General features: G+C 42.7%; 1 protein-coding gene across 1 annotated transcript in view; it reads right to left on the bottom strand.

The window, feature by feature from the left end:
• Window positions 1-24914, bottom strand: part of Rpa1 (replication protein A1) — a 62287-nt gene that overhangs the window by 9841 nt on the left and 27532 nt on the right. The window contains exons 5-13 of the mRNA XM_085695301.2: window positions 23762-23850; window positions 11731-11823; window positions 8292-8424; window positions 7014-7116; window positions 5187-5255; window positions 4871-5063; window positions 4588-4727; window positions 4109-4257; window positions 1657-1789 (exon numbers count right to left, since the gene is read on the bottom strand). Of these exons, the coding sequence (XP_085551427.1) occupies window positions 1657-1789; window positions 4109-4257; window positions 4588-4727; window positions 4871-5063; window positions 5187-5255; window positions 7014-7116; window positions 8292-8424; window positions 11731-11823; window positions 23762-23850 (1102 nt within the window). The remainder of the gene's footprint in view (window positions 1-1656; window positions 1790-4108; window positions 4258-4587; window positions 4728-4870; window positions 5064-5186; window positions 5256-7013; window positions 7117-8291; window positions 8425-11730; window positions 11824-23761; window positions 23851-24914) is intronic.

Here is a 24914-nt window from a genome sequence, read left to right as displayed (position 1 = left end):
CCATGACTAAAACCCCGTAAACAGAGGAGTCCCTGGTAAGTAGCCCAGAAGGACTAAGCCACGTTAAAGACTCTGGGTGAATACCTGCTTTACCTCTGGACCCCCACAAGTTCTTAGTCTATGGGTTCAGTTTTGGTTTGGTAGTGTCAAGTAACTGCAAAATCCAGGTATACCCCTGAATTCAGAGCTAAGCTACTAACCACTAGGCCATTTTTATTAGCCCTGGCTATCTTGGAATTCTCTATGAAGACCAGGCTGGCCTTGAACTCACAGATACTTGTCTCTGCCACCCAAGTGTTGGGATTAAAGGCATTTGCCTGGCTCACACTGGATCTACTTGATGTCTCAGACCAGAGGAGCAAAACAATGCGGCCATTTAAAAAGATTACGCTAGCACCCAGTTTAGACAGCTTTAGAGCTAGGGGTGTAGCTAGTGGAAGAGCTTGCCACTAGTTCACTAAAAGTGAGGGTCTCCATATAATTGAATACATGTGGAGCGACGGATCAACCATTAAGAACACTGGCTGTTTTTGCAGAAGACCCAAGTTCAGTTTCCTAGCACCCACACGGTAGCTTACAACTCCAGTTCCGGGAGCTCTGATGACCCTTCAGGCACCAGTCATGCACTTGGTTCACATTTAGGAAAAACATTCATAAAGGTAAAAATAAAAGTATTAAAAGGAAAGAAAATTTAGGCCGATATGCCGGCTCAGGGGTGAAGGCATTGCTTGTCAAGTTAGATAGCTTGAGTCTGGTCCCTGGGACCCAGAGGGAAGGCTGAGTTTGAATTTCATATACTGCAGTGGAAAATGTACATCCTATCCACAAATAAAAAAATAACTTAAAATGAATGTAATGAAAGATCTGTAGAGAAAGAGATCTTAGGAGAATGCCTAAAGTGTTTCTTTGTATTTCCAGGTTACATTCAGACTCAAAGCCTGATTCTAAAGTCTGAGCCCAGACAGGTGTCCTGACGCTCAGTTCTGACTGCATACTGTCTATCTTTGGTTTAAGGGAGCAACTGGGTGACAGGAGAAACAGAATCTAGCCAGTGCTTAATTCTCAAGACGTCCCGCAACAGCATTACAAGTTGCTGAGGATGATAATGATGGATCATGTGCACAGTGAAGGGAGACGACAGGAGGAAACCTGTGTTGTATACGACGACAATAAAGGAACAGCAGCAATAGAAATAAATGATTCAAAGACCCAACAGAACACAGGTTAGACAAAGGCAAGAGGGTCATGACGTAAACACTGAAACAGACGCTGCAACCAAAGTCAAATACCAGAGCCAGTCCTGGGCAGAACAGCAGCGTCTCTCCGCCTATGACTCAGGCTGAAACATAAGAGGAGCTGCCTGGTGCTCGGCAGCCTGAATCACACTCTGCTCAAAAAAACCAACATGGACCCGAGGCCAGTTCACACCACACTGCAAAGCCTCGGTGTCCAGGAACTCTTCACTTCCCTGCCTCACACCAGAGGCCACAATACACTCCTCAGCACACACAGCCTCTACACCAGCAGGGACTCAGAGCCGCCAACAAGTAGTGATTGGTGCTCTGGCGTCCCGATGACAACACAGCCCCGAGACAGCACCTGAGAGTAGATTTAAAAACTTAGTCCCCTGTCGCTTTCTGGGCTTCTGTGAGGTACCTTGTCACCCTGGCCCAGGTTCTCAGATTTAGCCTCATACAAAGTTTTCCAGTTTGTGTTGATCCCTCCAGTGCCTCCGCTCCTGAGGTCAGAGATGGAAACACCATCTAAGGCTTGTCCTTCTGAGTCGAACCTAAAAAATAATAAGCAATGGTGACAGAACTTTACATCCTTTTCAAATGTGCTGTTTGGATATGTTAGCCATGAGCTCTCCTGTCCCCACCAGCTGCCACCTGGGTCCCAGCACACTTCAGTCCACTGAAGAAATGCAATGGCCTTTCTTTTGATCTTGTTTGCTTTGATGACCACCCCCCACACCCGTCAAGACAAACAATGTCAAAGCACCACAGACCACAGACCCTTCCCCAGCTGCATAGTAAAAGCTGTGAACAAAGTCAGCAACAGAAAGCAAAACTGGCACAGCCCTCTGGGCTTTGAAACTTCACCTCAATCACTGAAATGAATCAGATAAAGAGGGATGTTTTTGTTTCACCAGTCAGCCAAAAATATTTTCATGGTAGAAAATCTTTTAAGCCTAATCAGTTATAGAACTCAATGTACTTCATCAGAAAGCATTATCTGCCTTGTTAGTGATTTTCTTTCTCAGTGAGAACTTGCTTATGCATACATCAAGGTTAAATTCATTTATATAAAATTATTACTAAAATTGATTACACCTCTTGACCACCTACTAGCTAATCTGATGGAAAAGAAGCCAGGGAAAAGGTAGCAAGAATATGCAAGTGGCAGAGAGCAGTGGGCCGGACATTAAAACATGAGCTGGGTGTAACGGCACACGGCTTTCATTCCAGCACCCGGGAGGCCGAGGCAGACAGATCTCTGAGTTCCAGGCCAGTCAGGGCTACACAGAGAAACACTGTCTTAAACAAACACAAATATACAAACACGCAAGTGGTAGGGAACTGTATGCTAACCACCTACAGAACTGACTCCCTGAAAAGGGGTCACCCAGAGTGGCTGCTGTTGTAGGCCACAGCTGTCAGACAAGCAGCTACATCCGTCACAGAGGACAGAGCCCACAATCTGTTTCACCACTACCAGCTGCTCAAGTTTAGTTACAGACACCAAAGACAGCTCATTAGGAGTCAACAGAGCAAGGAGATGGGCAGCCCCTACCCCCAAGACATGGTTTCTCTATATAACAGTCCTGGCTGTCCTGGAACTTGCTTGTAGACTAGGCTGGCTTCGAACTCATAGAGATCTGCCTGCCGCTGCCTCTGAGTGCTGGGATTAAAGGCGTGTGCCACCACGACCAGTCTAGCAGTCTTTAAAAATTCCACTCCATCAGTACCAAGATCTAAATGTGGCTAATCCCTGCCTGGGTCGGGTGCAAGCACCGAACTTCTCACAGATCAATGACAGGATGAACAGAAGTTCAGGGGACAGATGTACTTTTTGGTGTTTTCTGTGATCAGTTACTGACAATGAAACAAGAACACCCTTAATGTGGGCATGCAATTAACCTGGAGTTGGGCTCAGACCTGGAAGAAAAGTAACTAGCAAAAACAAACCAACGTCAGGACTGTTTCTAGTCAGACTATTATGGGATTCTGTCATATAATGCAGTGCCAGCTATCAGCACAGTCAAATGGATGGATGAAGATGAGGACGGCTTAAGCGACAGACACGCCAAGAGATGGTCTATCAAATCATCCAAATAATACAGCTACTGTATTATCAGACTCAAAACAAAAATGAGGAGGATGAAATATAAACTATTTCTCGAGCCCCCTAAACTTTAAGCCACAGCTGGAATCCCAAACCAACACTCCCCAAAACTACAGCTATACAAATGACTTAAGTTTGGGCTGGGTAAAGTATTTTCTTTGCCTACATCAATTCTTCTACACGATATTCTCAGGATGAAGTGCTCTTCTAAGGCAGAGTTTTAATGCCTTAAAAAGCTAGATACGATGTGGGGGTTTTAACAAGCTCTCCTGCCTTGAGTGCTTTGGGAATAACGATGGAACGCCAACAAAAAGCCCATTGTTCCCATCATGCTTTGTCAGAGTCCAGTGAATACACACCAGAAGATGTGACCAGCTCAGAGACTCCAGAGCGAGAGAGTACATTCTACCCCCACATCAGCTGCCCACAGCTCAAGCCTAGGAGCAAAAGATGTTCTCAATACATTCCTTCAGCATGCAGCTGCTAAAGCCTTGTTGTACCCTGCTCAGGGGTGATCAAGGTCAGCACGCAGCACTTACATTCAAATTGCTTTTTCTGACTCTCTAGGTTCATCAGGGGATTATGGGTTTGTCAATTGAAGGGCTTTCAGGCCACCATCTCAGAAGGCATAATGGCTCCAAGAAATACAGGAACCACTCAACTCAATAGCAAAGGCTTGGCAGAAGCTCACATGCTGATGGAAACCAGCTCTTCTCAAAGTCTAAGCACAAGTAACTGCTTAGCTGAGGTCCACAAAACCTACCATCCACGAAGCTTATAGGCCTCTGGGATGTCAGGATTCATAATGACAGTGCTAGATGACAGGACAGAGAGGCTTCGTCCGCCAAAGTCAGAAACCCGTGCTCCTTTGATAGCCATCACAGGCTGTCTAGAACCATCAAACTTGTCGGCCTGCAAAGCAAATGCAGAGCATCACTGGCAGGAAGAAGGTACAGGATATTTCTATGGAGAGCAGTCAGTAGTAGAATGAATACTGTCAATGTATTATATAAGACAGACCTTACACTCAAGAATCTGTCCAGACTTCCAGGAAACCAATCTATCACAACCTTTCCTGAGGAAGAGTAAGGGACATTCCACTATGGGAAGCTGAAGTAACTGATCATCACAAGTAAAGGATTTCCAGGAAGTACTAGACAGCACAACTCTGTCCCTCTGGAGCTAAATTCTCACAGCTCACAAGGACAAGCATCCACGGACTCTGTCAGTGCAAGGACTCACGTCTTCTCCCCACAGAGTTGTAGTCACCACTTTCCCTGACATGTCCATCAAATAGATATTTCTCTTAGCCACTTCTCTGTTGTTAGACTTCACTATGATTTTAGTCGAATCTTCGTAGCTCTTGCAGATCCCGATTATGTCTGAAATAGAACAATTTGTAACAGCACAGATTAAGGCCCCTTTTAAAACATAACCAAGGGATGCATGGCAAGCATGCTAGCTGTGCACCACCCCAAACACTGAACACATAATCACTACTCTTTGCCTTCAACCCTGGACAGACCTACAAGTGAGTCTTTAGACTTGCTCTCTAGGTCACCGATCCCTGTGAAATCAAACTGAACTGTGGGTAAGTTACGGTCATCTTCACAGAGAAGGACAGAAGTCTCATTATTGAAGGTCATCTCATAGTCGTTTTTAACAGCTGAGAATTGCTTGTTAGCGATCTTCAGAGTGCCTTTTGAGAAATAATACACCTGCAAAAGAGGCCAAGTCAAGGAATGCAATCAGTTCAGCAGAGCCTTTCCCACAATACAACCTGCCGACTGTGCTCACGGCACTTACTGGTCAGCTCCTCAGCTCTGACGATGCGCTCTTACCTTGTTCACTTCAATAAGAGGAAAGAACTTGTCCACCTGTTCATTGAAAGCAGTCGCTCTGATTTCACCCTGCAGAGGCAAGCGAGGGCACATTAGAACTGTGTTGCCAGACACTCACTCAGAGCAGCAAGAGCCGGCCATTTTGGCACTAAAGTAACATCTGTAGAACACCACTACACGTGCAAGGAGACCCCAGAGGGCTGCAGACATTCCAGAAACCCGCATTTACAGTCACCCTTTCAAGCTATCAATTCTGATAAAACAAGAGAAGTTCAACAAGCTAAGGTATATGACTGAACAACCTAAGTTAAAACATAAAGAGGCTGGTAAGGTAGTCGGTAGATAAAGGCACTTGTTGTGCAAACCTGGTCACCCCAGTTCAATCCCTGGAACTCGTGTAAAGGTGGAAGACCACCAAGTTGTTCTTGGTTGTTCTCTAGTCTGTAAACACGTATGTGCATGCACACATAGTAAAGTGATTTTCAAAATGTTATCTGAAACTTTGTTTGTTTTCGAGACAGGGTTTCTCTGTGTCACTTTGTTGCCTGTCCTGGAACTAGCTCTTGTAGACCAGGCTGGCCTTGAACTCACAGAGATCCTCCTGCCTCTTCCTCTCAAGTGCTGGGATTAAAGGCGTGCACCACCACCGCCCGGCTATCTAAAACATTTTTAAAAGAGTTTAATATTCTAGTAATGAAAACAAAAAGTTCTGGATCCTGAATGACAGGCTCAAAGCCCACGGGAAAGCGTGCTGAACCCCGATGATTCAGCAGCCCTCCTCACGCCTGCAACCTGAATGATGGGTTACTTCACAGTCAGGAGCTGTTGCCAAAAATGTTCCATCAAGTTGCTTGAGATTTGATTTCACTGTTACTTTTCTGTCAGGCAGTATGTTACAGATGGGTGAGAAACCTAACTAAATGGCTGAAATCTTACCCACACAAGCTGTAGGAAATTAGTTCCCAATGCCAAATCTGTTAAGATATTTGCATGTACACCATAACAAGAGGAAGAGGAGGGGAGAAAGCTTCAAACTTCTGACCTTACCAGTATCATTTTGTTTATTTTATATGTACTGGTGTTTGGCTGGCATGTATATATGTGCATCACGTGCATGCTTAATGCCTGAAGGGAGGCTAGGCACACAGCTGGACCCCTGAAACAGGAGTTACAGATGGTTATGAAGATACCATGTAGGTGCTGGGAGCTGAACCCAGGTCCTCTGGAAGAACATCTCTCCAGCCCCTGCATTTTCCTTTAAGTAAAGCATAATAAGTATATATGGTCAGAAACCAACCCCACAAAGGAGTTAAAGCCGAACAGCCATTGTCTGCCTTCTGCTGGAGGCCAATGCCCTGCTCTTTAGCAGGTATCACATCCCAGCACTTCAACTGAGCCTCCAGCAATGTAATTAGAGCGCTGCAGTCTCTCCAGCATGTGAGACCATTAACAGTATACTAACTTTAGGAGTACTTCATCTGATGTTTAGCCCATACCGAGATAGCACCAAAAAATCTACAAAAGCCCAGTGGTAGCGGTGTATGCCTTTAATCCCAGCATTTGGGAAGCAGAGGCAGGCAGATCTCTGAGTTCGGCCAACCTGGGCTACAGGGCTAGTTCCAGGACAGCCAGGGCCACACAGAGAAATCCTGCTTCAAAACCAAAACCAAAACCAAAATAACAACAACAAAAAAACTACCATAGACAGAAAGCTCCAGTGACAACCGTATTTCTTTCTGGCTAATGATATTTGCCACTTTATGGGCCTCAGAGCTGAGCCCGAGTCTTGGAGGCCAGCGTCTCCCGCATCCCACATGGCCTACTCACAGTTTCATCCACAAGTTCTATAGAGAAAAGCTTTCCTTCCCCTCGGGAATTGCTCCAGGTACGGATCTGACTTTTGTTGGTGACACGGGCACAAATAGTCCACCTAAAAACCAAACAGATGACATTAGTGTGTGTAGTTTTTCTTACTTGGAATAAAGATAAGCAAAAATCATCTTCTTGTGGTCTTTTCTTCTTTTATGCAGAGTTTATCTGTCAATGCTAGCTGTATTTAATCCAGCTAATTAAAACCCCAAGATGACATACAGGTTTGACAGTTTACAGAATATGCAAACAGTAAAATATACCAGGTAGTTTAACATTAACTCATTCTCCTGTCAAATAAGTAAATTTATAAACCCTCTCCCTTCCTCAAAAAACATCACCAAGGCAACAATATCCCCTTAATGAAGGGTTCCAAGGCAAAAAAATGTAGTTATACCAGCAATTATATTTTGCCACACTTTCAGTTCCAGGAACTGACACAATCACTATCAAATGTCTGCCTCATTTCTAATGCATGCCAAATATAAATACAAGTCTACAAAGCATGGCATTCACAGGCCACCAAAAGAAAGCACCCAAAGTGGTATGACCCTGGAAAGAGGTCATTCTTTAAAAAAGGAGTCCCTAAGCCTGGAGCTTTAGCCTGGTGCCCATCCTGAAAACAGACCCTGAGAATACTGATCTCCTCAGTTAGAATTTTACAGGGGAAATTGTCTCCCTACTTTACCAGGTATTGCAGAATAAACAAGGACATATCTTAAAAGAATTCTGGAGGAAAAAAAGGCCCACTAATGTTCAATGCTTTAATTAACTTTTAATGGAAAAAAGTAATAGTAAAGGAATCCATGTTTGGGGCATATTAATATGGTTAATACAAATAGGACAGATTACCTTAGCCAAATTAAATCACAGTAACAAATTTTGGACTAAAATCCATCTATTTATATGAGATGAAATGTGAATTAGCAAAATTATATATAAATAAATATGTATAATTCTATTCATAAGACTACCAAATGATTCCTTAATCCATAAATAATTTGAAGCTCAAAAATTTCAAAAATGACAAAACCTTCATAGGCTATGGCAGAAAGGTATTTTTTGATATAAGTGTTAAAGGTTGTCATAATTTGTATTCTTTAGCTCAGAAAAATAAGAAAGACATTCTTTGTGGTGGTAATGCAGAAGTTCACACATAAGTCACACAGAAGTGCATGGTAAATTCCTAGATCAATTTGGTAACGGGTCCCATCCTTGTCCTATGTGACAACTCACTTGGATTGGTAAGGGGTGAGGCTGGCGATGGGTACCACTTTGGACTGTGCTCCTCCTGAAGGCTGCAGCAGGCCAGTTCCAGCAGGTTTTCCAAATGGCTTTGAGGCACCATAAGCCTTAGCCACAGTGGAGCCTGTATAAACACACGGCAAAAGGCAATCATTTCACTTTTATTTTTTGAAATGTGTGTGTATGCTCACAAGTGCACATGCACGTTATGTGGAGGTCAGATAATAATTAAAAAAAATTTTTTTGGGGGGTGGGGTGGGGGAGACAGGGTTGTTTTTCTGACAGGGTTTCTCTGTGTAGCTTTGGAGTCTGTCCTGGCACTCTTCCTGTAGACCAGGCTGACCTTGAACTCACAGAGGTCCGCCTGTCTCTGCCTCCCAAGTGCTGGGATTAAAGGCGTGCACCACCACCACCCTGTAAAATTCTATTTTTTCCGCTTTCCCTTTGCTGTCTTTTCTCTGCATGTGCCAGGCTGGCAGCCCACAAGCTTCCAGGGATTGTCCTGTGTCCACCTCTGACCTTCCGAGGGTGCTGTCATTAGAGAGGCTCCAGGATTTGAATTCAGATCTTCATGGTTGTGAAGCAAATGTTTCTACTCACTAAGTCATCTCCCTTACCAGACAACCATTATTTTATTTAAGTTTAAAATTAATTCTCATTATGGTCATGCCATAGAAATTAAGGAGCCAGTAAAGAACATCTATCACCAGTGCATCATCTCGACACCGCCAAAGGGCAGGGAAGTCTAGGATGAAATCTACAGGGCTGTGTTCAGTTGGGAACAGAGACTAAGAAGGCAGATCTGCTCAAGATGCAAATGAGTAATGTAGTACTATGACCTCCTTGCCTCCCCTTTCCAGGCTGCACAGCTGTTCCTTGTACAGCGTCTGCTGACAAATGAACCCTTCCTATGTACACTATTATCTAGAAAACGTCAACTTCTAATAAACCAATTCTAATGTCAGTACTCTATATACCAAAATGCTTTTCAGAAAGATTGATTTTTCCCTTTTGCTCATGAATATGTGTGTCTGAGTGTATGCCATGTGGGTGGGTGCCTGCTGAGGCATCAGATCCCCTGGAGGTGGAGCTGGAGTTACAGGCAGTTGTGAGCTGCCTGACATGGGTGCTGGGAATCAAACTCAGGTCTTTTAGAATAGCTATATATGTTCTTAATCGTTGAGCCATCTCATCTCTCCATATACACACCCTTCAAGCCCCTTGAAGCAGGGTTTCACTAGGTAGTCTTGGTTGGCCCAAGTGCTGGACTAAAGGTCCACTATCCCTGGCCCTTTAAAAAGTTTTTTTTTTATAGTCAAGCATGATGGCAACACCTTTAGCCTCAGCACTTGTGAGGCAGAAGCAAATGGTTATTTAAGTTCGAGGCCAGTCTGGTCTAACAGAAAGAGTTCCAGAATAGCCAGAGATACACAGAGAAATCCTGTCTCAAAAACCAAACAAACAAAAAATGATTTTAAAAAAGTATTATTATGGGGGCTGGAGAGATGGCTCAGAGGTTAAGAGCGTTGCCTGTTCTTCCAAAGGTTCTGAGTTCAATTCCCAGCAACCACATGGTAGCTCACAACCATCTCATAATGGGGTCTGGTGCCCTCTTCTGGCCTGCGGGTATACACACAGACAGAATATTGTATACATAATAAATAAATATTTTTTTTAAAAAGTATTATTATTATTATGCATGCGTGTGTGTTTGATGGACTTATGGGGATGTGGATGTGGAGGCAGAGGACAACTCTCTGGAGTTCATTCTTTCCTTCCACTGTGGGCCACCAGGCACTTTCACCAGCTGAGCAATTTGCTCTGGGAGTCAGAGTGACAATGTTCCTGAAGATGACACAAGGAAACACACACTGCAGAAAGAACACGTACCTGTGTGTATATACACAGGATAATCTGTCTACACACAACTTTAGGCCTAGTGATGTAGCTCAGTAGGAGAGGACTTGTCTAGCACCAGCAAGGTACTTGGTTCAATGGGTGTGGGGGGACCATTCTCCACAAATTTATTAAAGATACAAAAGCACCCATTAATTTATTTAATATTTTTATACCAGGGATTCACCTGACACACACACATCTAGTCCATTTTCTATTACCTCACAGTTTAGGGAACATTAATTGATACTCAAAAATAAATTTCAATATAAGGCAAAGAAATGCAAATGAATAGGCAAGTCCACGGAGGGAGGAGAGAAGTGGTGCACTGTTTGAGTTTCAGCCAAGTAGGGGCCTTTCAATCACTTATCATTTCAGAGAATTTATTCCACCACCTCCTCCAGCCATTTGCAGTGTCAGAGCTGAGTATAAGCGTAACTTATGGAGATGGGGAGGTGAGAGATTTACACTATTACAGGGATGGGCTAAAAACAATGAAGACCGATGGGGAAATTTGTATGTCCTGAAAGTCTCAGGGAATCTTAGTGACATCTTAACTCAGCTTTTCTTAGGAACTTGATTTTAAAAAAGAAAAGGGAGTAGCGAGGGCAGGGGACCAGAGAGATGGCTCAGCAGATCCAAGTGCCTGTCACCAACCCTAGAAACCTAGGTTTAACCCCCAGGACATGCAACTCACTCCAGCAATGTGTCTTCCGATCTCCACCTGCACACCATGGCATGCACAGGCAAAATAAATAAATAAATAAATCTTGAATATAATTAAAATATAAAAAGAGTTGAAAAAGGAGAAGACAGTTTGATGTGGTAATAAAATCCAGTAAAAACAAAACTCTAAAAGAAAATTTAGCCATCTTCTACAGGTCACAAGGGTGGCATCCCAGACAAGATTCCTAAAACAAGGGTCAGGAAGTACATGAAATGACCCCATCAAGACCTGCTACAGACAGAGAAAGCTAGAAGAGAGAAAAAATAGAAGCCACAGCTAAAGTGAACAATTCTGTCTCAAGGGAAATGATAAATTCCTATGAAAGCCTCAAATAGGAAATTTGGAGACAAGTGGGATGTAACAAGAGGCTAGGAGGTCGTAAAAAGGTGGAAATTATTGGAATTATTCGTCACAATCTACCATGAATGGAAGTTTTTGTTTGCATGTTTGGTTCCCCCCCCCCCAGACAAAGCCTTGAACTTGCTAGTAGCAGAGAATGACCTTGAACTCTTGATCCTCCTGCTACTACCTCTAACTGCTGGCCTAGGCTACTGTGCCTGAACCATGAAGAGAATTTTAAAAACTGTTCAGTCCCAGAGTAAATTTCATATTATTTATTTATATATTTGTTTGTTTATTGGTTCAAGACACAGTTTCTCTGTGTAGCCTTGGCTGGCCTCAAACTCACAGAGATCTGCCTGCCTCTGCCTCCTTGGTGTGTGCCACTGCCGTCTGCCTCCGAGTAATTTTTAATACATTATTTTGATTTTGACCCATCACTTCTGATATTCTTAAGTAACACCTTACCCATTCCCAAGCTTCCATTCTGTGGCTGGGGCTTGCTGGCTGGTGGTGTGGTTGCTGAGGCTGGGGAAGGAACAACTTGCTGCTGCCCATTGCCTGGAAATTAAAAGAAAGGCTGCTTCAGTGCAAACCCAGATAAGAGATTTCAATGTGAGTAGTAAACACCCTAGGAAACCCCACTCCTTTAGTCTGAGAGGGTCAGAATACACACCCGGGCGCCCAGCTGCACACCATGAATTTGCAAAGGGCTCGCTTTTCTTGTCTTGCGCACAGTAAAGGTTGTTTCCATTTACCTTTCAACTGTTCAGAATTGACAGCTTTCAGTTTTAATGAGGTTCTCCCTAAAGCCTTGCCCATTCCTCCTGCAGTAAAGTCACTGGGCTGAATCTGTGATCCCACCACTATTTCCATAGCAACAAATCGATGTCATCAACAGGACAGTGTGTTCATGGTAGGCTCCATCAGAAGAGAAAGCTGGGTGGTAAGGAAACCTAAAAGCAGTTCAATTGTCCCTCAAGTGCTTCAGCTTCAAAGGAAAAGGAGACACAGGAAGGATTCTACCCTTTCCCCCAGACAAAGCAACCTTATTTTGCAACTGACAGCTGGTGGGAAATACGAGCTGAAAGACTTTCAGGTACCACGACGTGCTAGTGAACTGTCACAGCAGGGAGAGATGAGAGGAGTTCAGAAGCAGTCGTGTCAAGGCAACAGAGAGATAAAAAGGAGGGGAAATGAACATGTCTCTCAAGCAGAAAATAAGAAGCGCCACACCGTGAGAGTATGTGTTTGACCCTTCACCCTTTAAACAAATGTTTATAAAGCTGAAGAACGTTAAAATTGTAAATTGCATACCCCAATATTTTAAAATAAAAAAATAATGGACTTGGACTTCATCTTTATGATTGGCTCTGAAGGCCAAAGTCAGCCTCACTTGGGCTGCTCACCCAGAGTGCCTGCAGCTTACAAGGGCAGCTAAAAAATACATCCCAGAGTGTTCTAAAATATTAAAAATGGTGAGCACAGGTGGGAAATCTCCTCCTGCCACTGTGTGTATGCATGCCCTCTCCAACTGTCGAGCTCAAATTCTTGTGGGGCTTCCCAAGGTCCTAAATCACCAGGCATGTCACATACCCATTTAGTTCATGTTTGCCAAAATTAGTCTTAAGTGGCACAAGGAAATGAGATGGGATTGTGCCATTAGAGACAAACACATATAGCATAAAGTTTAAAAGACTAAATAGAACTGATTGTGCTTTAGTTCGTCCTACGAAGAGAAAACCTGAGATGCACAGGCAAAGGGCACAGGCTACCGACAAGGAAGCTCGCACTTACAATTTGGCCTTCCGCCATCCTTGAATCTAGAGTCCTGACACCTGAGCATGGGAAAACTGTGACAATGCAGCTAACAGGTTTTAATTTTTAATTTTTTTATTTGCTTTTTTGGAGACGGTTTCTCTGCGTAGTCCTGGATGTCCTGGAACTCACAATTTAGACCAGCAGATCTGCCTCTGCCTCCTGAGTGTGAGGTTAAGAGGTTTCTGCCACCACCACCACCGACCCCAGTTTTAAAGTCTTAAGCAAAGCCTTTTAAAATCAGCAAGGAAAAGCTAAGTTGCTCAGCAAACACCACTGAAGGAAAGTGGTTAAAAAAGTGTATGTTTATCTGCATCATAAGACACACTTTTAAAAGTGACCTCCTATCCTCCACTTAAATTCTCTCCTTTAAAAAATTTATTTGTGTATGTGTGGGCCTCATGGATATGTTCATGCCTGTATGTCCTTAGAGGACATCTTGAGGGAGTCAGTCCTAGGGATGGAACAAAGGCCATCAGGCTTGGGGACCAATGCCTTCACCTCCTGAGCCATTTCAGGGGCTGCTCCTTTTCTACAGTCTCTAAATCATCTAAAGTAGGGAGCCCCAGTGCTCAGAGCCATGCTTGCTGCTGAGTACCTCTGACTGCACTGGACACGGTCACTGGACACACATTCAATTTCTATAAAAAGATAACTGAGGAGTGAGAACTGACTCGGTTGGTAGACTGCGCGTAAAGACCCTCGTTTAATCCCTAGAAGGGGCTGTTGGAGAAGTGAAGACAGACTGGAGAGGAGGAGACAGGGAGATCCCCAGAGCTCATTAGTCAGCTGGCCCAACTGATGACCAGGTTCAGTGAGAAAGCCTGTCTCAGAAATAGGATGGGGAGCGACAGATCTGACATGGACCGTTGGCTTCCCCACACATGTCCATACAAAGACAACTGCCACTCAGAGACAGAAGATAAAACAGAGTAACCAGAGACTGGCAGAAGCGGGAAACAGAGTTCTGGACGCATCTGTAGCTTCACTTAGGGAAGACTAAACAACACAACTGATTTAAGGTTTCTGTGCTATGCATGTTAAAATGGTAAACGGTCAGCTGTACCCGCTTGTAGCCACAGCTACTCAGGAGGCTGGAGCTCAAGGCCAGCACAGGTAACATAGCTAGTCCTCCACCTCAAAGTTAAACAGCAAGTGTATATTTTACTATAATTTAAAAAACATACAACACATGAACCTATTCTAACATGTACATTTTTCATTTTTATATGAATTAGTCACAATTTTGGCTGAACATAATACAACAATAGTATCAGACTCACTGAAGTTTACTACATAACTAACAAGTCTCCAGCTGATAACTCAACTGATAGAGCAACTGCCTAGTGCACACTAGGTCCTGGTGGTGCATGGCCCATAATCTCAGCACACAGCGGGTAGAAGTAGGTGGGACAAAAATTCAAGGCCCTCCTCAGCTACACAGTGAGATTAGATGAGTCTGGGATACACGAGACAACAGTAACAACTACTATTACTGTTTTTCAGAGCGTTTTCTCTGAACAAGGACCAAGGGCTAAGTGCACTTTCCCAGTAACTGCTAGCACTACGATGGAGACAGTACTGCACCCTTTACCATGGTGGAGAGGGAAGCTAGTACTACTCAGCTCTCTCTGGCTAAGTTCACGTACCACACCATCATGTGCTTAATTTGTAAACAACCAATCCTGACAATAATAACTCTAATTGTATAGAACATTAGAACGTAAGATGTGGTAATTAGGAAAAGCTACTAATCCACTTAATAGAGTAGTGACCTTTATCTCTTACAATTCTGGTACAAGAGACAGCCCTGAACCAAATGATGGCAAGGATTCCAGAGCATTCTAAATAGCAACAATTGCCCTTCAATTAGCACACTATAACACAGCAGCTGCCAGTTCATAGCTAAGGAAAAATCTTTCGAGAAGCCAAAATGATTCTGCAAAGCAACAATGTAGGCTCCGTTTATAATAACCTGTCTTGTGCCACCTGCAAATCAAGCCATTCCAGTGAGCTAGATCAACATAGTAATTCTTCAGCTCTCTACCTCTGGCTGGCTACACACTGGCTCTAAGCCAGGAGGGAAGCAGGAACTGAGCGCAGACTCCCTCCTTGGGCAACTTGCACTCATACCGATCATTTTTACTATCTATTATGGCAAGTGAGCTGTGGGCAGAGAAAAATTCACAAACAAATCCATCAACTTCCCAAGCCAAGCGCTTCCTTGACAATAACTAACTAAATAAATAAAAGAGAATAAACAGCCTGCCATGGTGTCGCACACCTTTAATCTCGGCAGAGGCAGGCAGATCTCTGTGAGTCCAGGGCCAGCCTGGTCTATATAGGTCCAGGACAGCCAGCTACATGGTGAGATTCTGTCTCAACCCCAAACCAATAAAAACAAACAAAAAAAGAATAAGTAGAGGATCAATACAGTATTTCTAAGCTCCTGATGACAGAAAAGGGACATGATCAGGTTGAATATAATTCCAATACAAATAATAAACTAAGTATTGTATGATACATTTAAGTTTGAGCAAGCTATTATCACCAGCAGTGAAGACATAAAGGATTTGCATACAAACACACACTGACAAAAATGCGTCGTAAGTATTACTTAAAAAACCCACCATTCGTACAGTATATGCAGCATGGACTGTGTTTGCAGTTTTATTTTGCACACTTTGAATCATCTGTCTTTGTTCAGTATGGCAGTAGTAGTAAAAGTTATATTTTGCATTTCAATGCATTCTGAAATTCCTACTGGTCTGGGCTGGGTTTGTTCACTAACTAATGATCATCTGACCTGTAAGAGGTCCTGGATTAGGTTCTAGAGGACAAAAATCTGACTTTAGTTCTTGCTCTACTCAGAAGCTGTTGCACACTGTACTGTAATAGTCTCTCCAATCATGACATTTCCACAGTGGCTCAAGTAACAATGACATTCAATAGTAAATAATCCTCGACAGCAAACTCTTCTCATGCCTCTGTACTGTAAGCGATGTGGAAGACAGGGAATGGCCAGTTAAGTTGGAGAGAGACAAAGGGATTTTCCCTATAGCTCTATGGTTCTGACCCCAAAACAAAATCATCTTTTCGTCTTTCATTTATTCCAAAGATTTGTCCCTGAAATACAGTGTCTGAGTAAATCATCTAGTTGAATAAATCAAAACGGTAGATAACCAGTAGGTTCCTCCCATCCCTAGACTGTTTTTTGAGACAGACAGTCTCATATAGCCCAGGCTATCCTGGAACTCATTAAGATAAGGATGACTTAACATGGCTTTTACCCCAGAGTGCTGGGATTACAGGAACAAGCCACCAAGTCCATCCCTTCCTTCTCATGTTTCTCTGGTTTTAGTTGTTGTTTTGAGACCAGCTTCAAGCTTACAACAATCCTGTCTTAGCTTCCAGTGTGCTGAGGTATAGGTGTGTGCCACCACGACAGGCCTCTAAAGTCCTAAATTATTAATAATAATAGTAGTAATGAAGTTTTTTTTTTAAAAAGATACATTTTATTTGTTCATTATGGGTAGATGTGTGCACCTGCATGTGGGTATGTACACATTAATGTAGGTCCTCACAGAGGCCAGAGGCTTCAGGTTTCCTGGAGCTGGAGTTATAGATTATTGTGAGCTATCCAGTGTGGGTGCTGGGAACTGAATTCCTAATTGCTAAACCTTTCTTCAGCCCAGTAATAAAAGTTTTATTCAGATGATAGGTGCAATGGCTTCTGTTTATGATCTCAGGAGGCTGAGACAAGAGGTTTAAGTTTGAGGTCAGTATGGGCTATAGTGTCAGGCCAGCCAGAGCTACACAATAATACACGGTCTCAAAAACAAACATGGGGCTGGAGAGATGGCCCAGTGGTTAAGAGCACTGGCTGCTCTTCCAGAGGACCTGAGTTCTCAGAACCCACATGGTGGTCACAACCACCTATAGCAGATCTGGTGCCCATTTCTGTCGTGCAGGCATATATGCGGAGAATACTGTATACATAATAAATAAATAAATCTTAAAACATACCTGAGCTCAGAGAAATGCCCCAGGCGTTAAGAGCACTGGTTGCTTTCCCAGAGGACCCAGGTTTGATTCCAAACATCCAAATGGCAGCTTGGAACTCCAGTTCCAGGGGAAATCCAGTGCCCTCTTCTGGCCTCCACAGGCACCAAGCATGCAAACAGGCAAAACATTCATGCGCACTGGTTTAGGGTCTTCACTACTGTGAAGAAACACCGTGGCCACAGCAACTCTTTTCTTTAAAAATATTTATTTATTTATTTATTGTGTATACAATATTCTTTCTGCGTGTATGTTTGAAGGCCAGAAGAGGGCACCAGACCTCATTACAGATGGTTGTGAGCCACCATGTGGTTGCTGGGAATTGAACTCAGGACCTTTGGAAGAGCAGGCAATGCTCTTAACTGCTGAGTCATCTCTCCAGCCCCCCACAGCAACTTTTATAAAGAAGATATTTAACTGGGATGCTCGTTTACTGTTTCAGAGGTTCAGTCCATTATCGTCACGATGGGGAGCATAGTGGTGTGTAGGCAGACATGGTGCCGGAGCTGAGGGTGCTACACCTTGCAGACATCGGGAAGTTGACTGCGACACTCGCCAGTCTCTGCCTCCCGAGTTCTGGTATCAAAGGTGTGCACCACCCCCACCCAACTTTGCACTTTCCTTTAGTTCCTTTTCACAAATTGGAAATTTAGTTGGGTGGGATCTTTCTCTAAGATCACCACTCCCTTTACTTCATTTCTTAATCTGTTTATCTCCTTGAACACAGAGTTTAGATCTATTCTACTTCCTGGTGCTCTTGTTCTCCTCAAAATTTACTTTTTGTAATTTACCCTGCTCAGCTTGCTCCTTTTCATTATAAATCTTCATTACAGTTATCACTAATATCCACATGACAGAATCTATACTGGGCTATTTTGAGATTTCTTCTGCCAACACAATTAATCCAAAACTCTTTGCTTTGAGTCTCAGGCAGACTCTTTGGACAAGGGCAAAGGTGGCCACTTTCTTCACCAAAATATCAGAAGATACTAAAATTCTCTGAACTTCTTGAGTGAGCTCCCAACAGTTCAAATAACTCTTAGCACCTCTGTATTCCATGCTCCTACTAATATGGCCCATTAAGCAGTGCTTAAAGCATTCAACTGCTCTCATAACCCAAAGTACGTAAGTCCAAATTCCTCCAAACAAACACATGGTCCAGCCTATTACAGCAGTACCCCAGGCCCTCATACCAACTTCTGTCTTAGGTAGGATTTCTATTGCTGTGAAGAGACACCATGACCATGGCACCTCTTATAAAGAACACATTTAATTGGGGTGCCAGTTTCAGAAGTTCAGCCCATTATCATCAGCTGGGGAGCATGGTGGCACACAGGCATATGTGATATTGGAGCTGAGAGTGCTATGTCTTGGAGGCAATAGGAAGTCAACTGAGATACTCAGCAGTATCCTGAAACCTCAAAGCCCACCCCCACAGTGACACACTTCCTCCAACAAGGCCATACCCACTCCAAAAAAGCCTCATCCTCTAATAGTGTCACTTCCTATGAGATTATGGGGGCCAATGACATTCAATCTACCTACCACATGCATTTAAAAAAATAAATAAAACAAACCAAAGAACTATCACATAGCAAAACATCATAAGCAAGTCACAAAGAATCTACAACTCAGATTCAGATAGTTGCACTTACATATTTAGGGGTATGTGTAAGGTGTTTGTAGAAAAACAGGCTATGAATTTGAGAGGGAATGATAGGAGAGACATGGGAGGGATGGGAATTAAAAAAAAAATCACACACACACACACACACACACACACGTCTACAATTCATATCTGAACCAAAGAACAACACTCCCTACTTTAAAAGAACGGTTAGAAATTGAGAAGAAACAGACAAACACAGAAGAAAAGGGGCCAACTACAAAAGACACCTATCTCAGAGGGCAGAAAACAAAAGCAAAGGAGCTCCTGAACATTTAAAAGGATTGGCCTCACTCAGAACACAGACTAAAGCTTGCACCACACTGCTCTCCACCTCACAAATCCTTTTCTTTCTTCCTGTTTTGTTTTTTTCCATGTGGGGCACAAGAGGAACATCTGCACCTGGTTAACTGGTGTGGATAGCTCCTGAAGGACAAAGAAACCCTAAAATGTGTTATCTAGAAAGGGCAGCAGTGGGCAGAGTATAATTCTCACTATACAACCTTGAAGTTTTGATTCCAAAGTCATGTATCTCTACTCAAAAATTAAAACAAACATTAATGCTTTTTAAAGAAATGGGGATGGCTGGATGGTGGGGGTGCACGCCTTTAATTCCAGCACTCGGGGAGGCAGAGGCAGGCGGATATTTGTGAGTTCGTGGCCAGTCTGGCCTACAAGAACTTGTTCCAGGACAGGCTCCAAAGCTATAGAGAAACTATGCCTCGAAAAACAAAAAACAAACAACAAAAACAAAAACAAACAAACAAGAAAAGGAAAGAAATAGGACTGGAGAGATGGTTCAGTGGTTTGGAGCATAGCACTCATATGGAAGCTTGCTGCTACTCAAATTCCAGGGAAGCCAAATGCCCTCTTCTGGCCTCTGAAAACACTGAATGCACAGGGCATGCTTATATACAGGCAAGCAAAACACTCACATGCAGAAAAAATGTAAAAGACATATGGTCATCTTGTTTCTTTTCTTTTCTTTTTTTCTTCAAGACAGGGTTTCTCTGTGTGTAGCCCTGGCTGTCCTGGAACTCAGAGATCCGGCTGCCTCTGCCTCCCAGAATGCTAGGATTAAAGGTGTGTGCCACTACTGCCCAACTTAATACTTATCCTTTTGGACTTTTAGTTTTTCGTTAAAATTTTTAAAAACTATACAGTTGGGTTGGAGAGATGGTTCAGAGGTTAAAAGCACTGGCTGTTCTTCCAGAGGTCCTGTGTTCAATTCCCAGCAGTCACATGGTGGCTCACAACTATCTATAATGAGATATGGTGCCCTGTTCTATCATGTAGGCACACACACAGTGAGAACACTGTATTCATAATAAATAAATAAATCTTAAAAATTATAGTTTTATGAGCAAACATGATAGTCAAGCATACCAATATGAAGTAAAGATAATATCCAACATATATATAAAATTCTGCAATATTCATTCACATAATTTATATAGTTAAACATAATTTTTACAATAACAAAAAACTTTGAAATAAAGACTTCTGGATATATAAGAAATCTGCCCAGGAAATCTCCAATAATAATTTTCATTTTTGTTTGTGTGTCCCTCCAGATTTGTACTACCACTTCCTGACACTACTTGAGACAGGGTTTCTCTCTGAACATGGGGCTCCTGCTCCTTTGCTAGGCTGCAACAAAAGCAGAGGTATCCCAGCAATCCTCCTGCCTCACCTTTCTTGGAGCCAATGTTATAAGTGTGTGTAGGCACCAGGCCTGTTACATGGCCATTGGAATTAGAACTCTGGTCTTCATGAGCTTTTAACTGCTAAGCCATCTTTCTGACCCCCTAATTTGCATTTCTTGAAGCAACAGATTGTCAGAGTACAGAAAATGAGTAGCAGTGGCACCCGGCCACAGAAGGAACATCTCTAAACACACACACACCCCAAGTCTCAGGAACACCAGGAAAAGGGAAGGGGAGGACCTGGACAAGACAGGACCTCTGCTCTCATTACCTCCTAGCAGCTGTGGTTGCCTACACAAAACCATGAGGCCCTATTTTTAAAATACACTCGCACACAAACAAATATAAAAGAAAACTTAAAGCAGAAATTATCAAATTGGACAACAAAAGCAAGACATACTGTACACTGCTTAAAAAATTCAAATATGCTAACCATATAAATACATTAAAAATAAGACTATGGGAAAAGGCATCCAAGATAGTGCTGATTTAGAGAACTAGTAAAGTGGTCTGGTTACGTGACAATTGAGGCAGATAAAGAAAGGCATTTCATGGACGATTCTAACTGGCCATACTTGAACTACACTAACTGGCCCTACCATTTGTGAAATACTACACAACTACATACACTCTCTTCAAATGAAGACAGTTTACCAAAAGGTATCATAATCCAAGGCACAAAAATAAAACTCTAACAGAATTTAACAGAATTCGAAACACACATCTGTCTGTTGTTTATCATAAGGGAAAAGTTATCAGTAGCAGAAAAGATCTTTAGAAAATCTCACACTTGTATTAGCATTGTTGTATGAGCCAGACACAGTGGCATAGCGGTGGCTGAGGCAGCAGGATGAAGCCTGGGGAAGCCACTGGGTCAAGACATCACTAGTGGATTCAACTTAACATTTAAGGAAGAAATAGCAGGGACCCTACATGAACCTAAAAAATACAAAGTGAATATTCTCCAGATCACCGTGTGTGGTCAGGATTACTTAGATACCAAAACCAAACTGACACAAGAAACCATAGATTAAAATGACTCAGAGGGGCTGGAGTGGGCTCAGTGGCTAAGAACATAGACTACTCTTGCTCCCAGCTAAACTCTGCCCATAACTTATCAGAGAACCAGTCTGCACTCCAGGCACAGACACACACAAACATGAACAAAAACAATAAAAATAAATCTTAAAAAAGATGCGAAAAATACTAAACAAAATCAAATCAGTTAGACTCAGCAAAGCAAATCCAAATCTATGAAAAGAATAACCCACCACAAATCCAGACTATCCCAGACATTCCAGGTTGTTTTGGCATCTGAAAATCAATCACTGTAATTCACTATATTAGCTGACTCAAACAGAAAAAGCATTTGATAAAATTTGCCATTCATTCTTAACAAAAATGTCAGCAAACAAGAAAAAGAAGTAGATGCTGGCAAGATGGCTCAGAGGTTAAGCTCACTGGCTGCTCTTCCAGAGGTCCCGAGTTCAATTCCCAGCAACCACATGGTGGTTCATAACCATCTGTGTAATAAGATCTGGTGCCCTCTTCTAGCCCACAGGGATACATGCAGACAGAATATTGTATATATAATAAAAATAAATAAATCTTAAAAAAAAAAAAAAGAAAAAGAAGTAAAATTTCCTCAACCTGAAAAAAGAATCTACTGGCTGGACTATGTAAGAAGCACCCAAACCCCTAATAATCTGTGGAATTCCATCCCTGGATCCCACAACAGGACAGGAGAGCTGTCCTCTGACCTCCACACATATGCTGCGTAGATGTACACGCACACACACACACTAAAAGATTTAAATTCACAATTAAATTTCTGGGAGGAAGGGTTTGAGACAGGGTCTTGCTCTGTAGCACAGACTAGCCTGAAAAATCACTATGTAGTCAACATAGACTACTAAACTCTTCTGACTCAAACCTTGTGGTGGTAGTGGCGCTCACCTTTAATCCCAGCACTCTGGAGGCAGAGGCAGGTGAATCTCTGAGTTCAAGGCCAGTCTGGTCTACAGAGTGAGAATTTCAAGACAGCCAGATAAATAGAGAAAACCTGTCTCGGAAAATTGAAAGAACAAAACTTTTTCTGACTCAGCCTCCAGAGTGCTGGGACCACAATCATGAGACACCTTACCCAGCTCTAAGGATAACGGAACAAGGACAAGGGTTGCCTGGGAAGACCAACAACGCAACAAGACCACCAAAGCTGGTGATTCTGGTCTAGGCTGTCCTCAAGCGTGCACAAAAATTAATAATTTTGCTATCAAGAAATAAATGTTGCTATCAACCAGTATGTGGGAGGCAGAGGCAGGGGGATGAGGAATACAAGGCCATTCTTGGCCACACAGGGTTTGAAGCCAGCTTTGGCAGCACTGTGAGCCAGGTGTGGTGGAATGTTATGTGTAGATCCACCACCAAGGAGACTGAAACAGAGACACTGAGTTCAAAGCCAGCAAGTGCCACTAAATAAACAAGTAACTTTCAAAACAAAAACAAATCAATAACCAAACCCCATAAATCTGCTTACGATAAATGCTAGGAAGATACTTCTTGGGGCTGGGGAATTGCTCAGTGCAGTAGAGAACCTGCCAATCAAGCATTGAGCACCCTTGTTCAGATTCCTGGGGCTTCCAGGTTCAGCAGGAGATCCCCCCTCTCTAGAAATAAGGTAGCAAGCAATAGAGGAAGACACTGATTTTTGTCTCTAGTCTCCATGTACACACATGTACAAATACACACATGTTCACAAACCACACACAGAATGCACGTGGCTTCCTCCCTCATACCACAGCTACCATATAAATCCTGCATTATCAGAATATTCTAGGTTCTTATTTCAGTCAACTCCTACACAGAATGACCATTACATTCTTTCTTAAACTTCTCCCTTTTATTTATATATAATTTCTTCAGCATTAAAAAAGTAAAATAAGCTGGGCAGTGGTACCACATGCCTTTAATCCCAGCACTTGCAGAACAGAGGCAGCTGGATCTCTGTGAGTTCGAGGCCAGCTTGGTCTACAGAGCTGGTCCAGGAGAACCAAGACTACACAGAGGAACCCTGTCTTAAAAAAAAAAAATCAACAAATAATAAAATAAAGCAACGAAAAACAGGACAGAATAAGCTGGTCTCTATCCCTTCCCCCATTTTATTAAGACTACTAAATCACAAAGCAGTGTTCTGGATCTACAAAGCTGTATCCAACTGAGGGCTACAACCTATAAGGAAGATTTTTACCTTCATTATAGGGCACTGGGTTCCCAATTTTTACTCCAACTGCTTCAGCTGATTTTACAACTTCCACGTCCATCAAAATAACTACTCTCCTACAAAGACAAACAGACACAAGTTAGAAAAAAACTCTGGAGCTTTGAGAAGAACAAAACTTTAATGATTGTCTGGCTAAACTGTGTCCTTTATCAATCTTTTCTCACTCTTGAATAACTTGAGAAGTGTTAATTCCTATGTAAATACTTTATTCACTAGTTACCCACACCATCAATTTTTTTTTGAATGACTATATGGTATCTAGGTCCTTAAAATAGTACACCTTTCTGTGTGCCATTATCTTCACGGAGACACTGATATAAGAATTCAGATTATTAAATACAAAATCCTACAGCACAAAGATGATGCTTTCAGAAGCATTACTTTTTCCCAGAGAATACTTGCTATGCAAGCACGAGGACCTGAGTTTGATCCCTAACACCCATATAAACAGTCAGATAAGCCAGGCCGCAGTGGCGCACACCTTTAATCCCAGCACTCGGGAGGCAGAGGCAGGCAGATCTCTGAGTTCGAGGAAAGCCTGGTCTACAAGTGCTAGGTCCAGGACAGGTTCCAAAGCTACACAGAGAAATCCTGTCTAGGAAAAAACAAAACAAAACAAAATAATAATAATAAAAAAAACCAGTCAGATGTGGTAGCACATGCTTTTAATTCCAGTGCTGGGCAGTCAGCCTAGCATAACCAGCAAGTTCTACGCTAGTGTACCTATCTCAAAAAGTAAAGCAGATGACACCTAAGGAGCAATACCTCTGCTTCCACAGGTACACACACAAGTACTTACACACATGCATGAACACACACACACACACACACAGAGCACTTCTTTTTAAAGTGCTCATGTGGCTTTATGGTCTGGCTCTGCTATGCTACCACCCTCCAGCTAATCTCGTCTCAGCAACTCAAGTGTGTTGCCCTCTAGCACAGCTGTTTTCTTTCAGTTCCTGGCAGAAGCTATGCTTCCTCCTGCCACAAAGCCTACACACGGTTCTCCAACTGTATTTTTTTTCTCCTTCTGCTTCATCTAATATGCACTTTTTAGTTCTTATCTCAAACTTGGAACTGAACCAGGGACTTATTCATGCTAAGAGAATGCTCTACCACA

The sequence above is a fragment of the Myodes glareolus genome, chromosome 9 (genome assembly GCF_982192425.1).
Source record: "Myodes glareolus chromosome 9, mMyoGla1.1, whole genome shotgun sequence".
In the NCBI taxonomy this organism is placed as follows: Eukaryota; Metazoa; Chordata; class Mammalia; order Rodentia; family Cricetidae; genus Myodes; species Myodes glareolus.
Note: the sequence above shows the minus strand (reverse complement) of the source record. Positions and strands in the feature narration are given on the sequence as shown.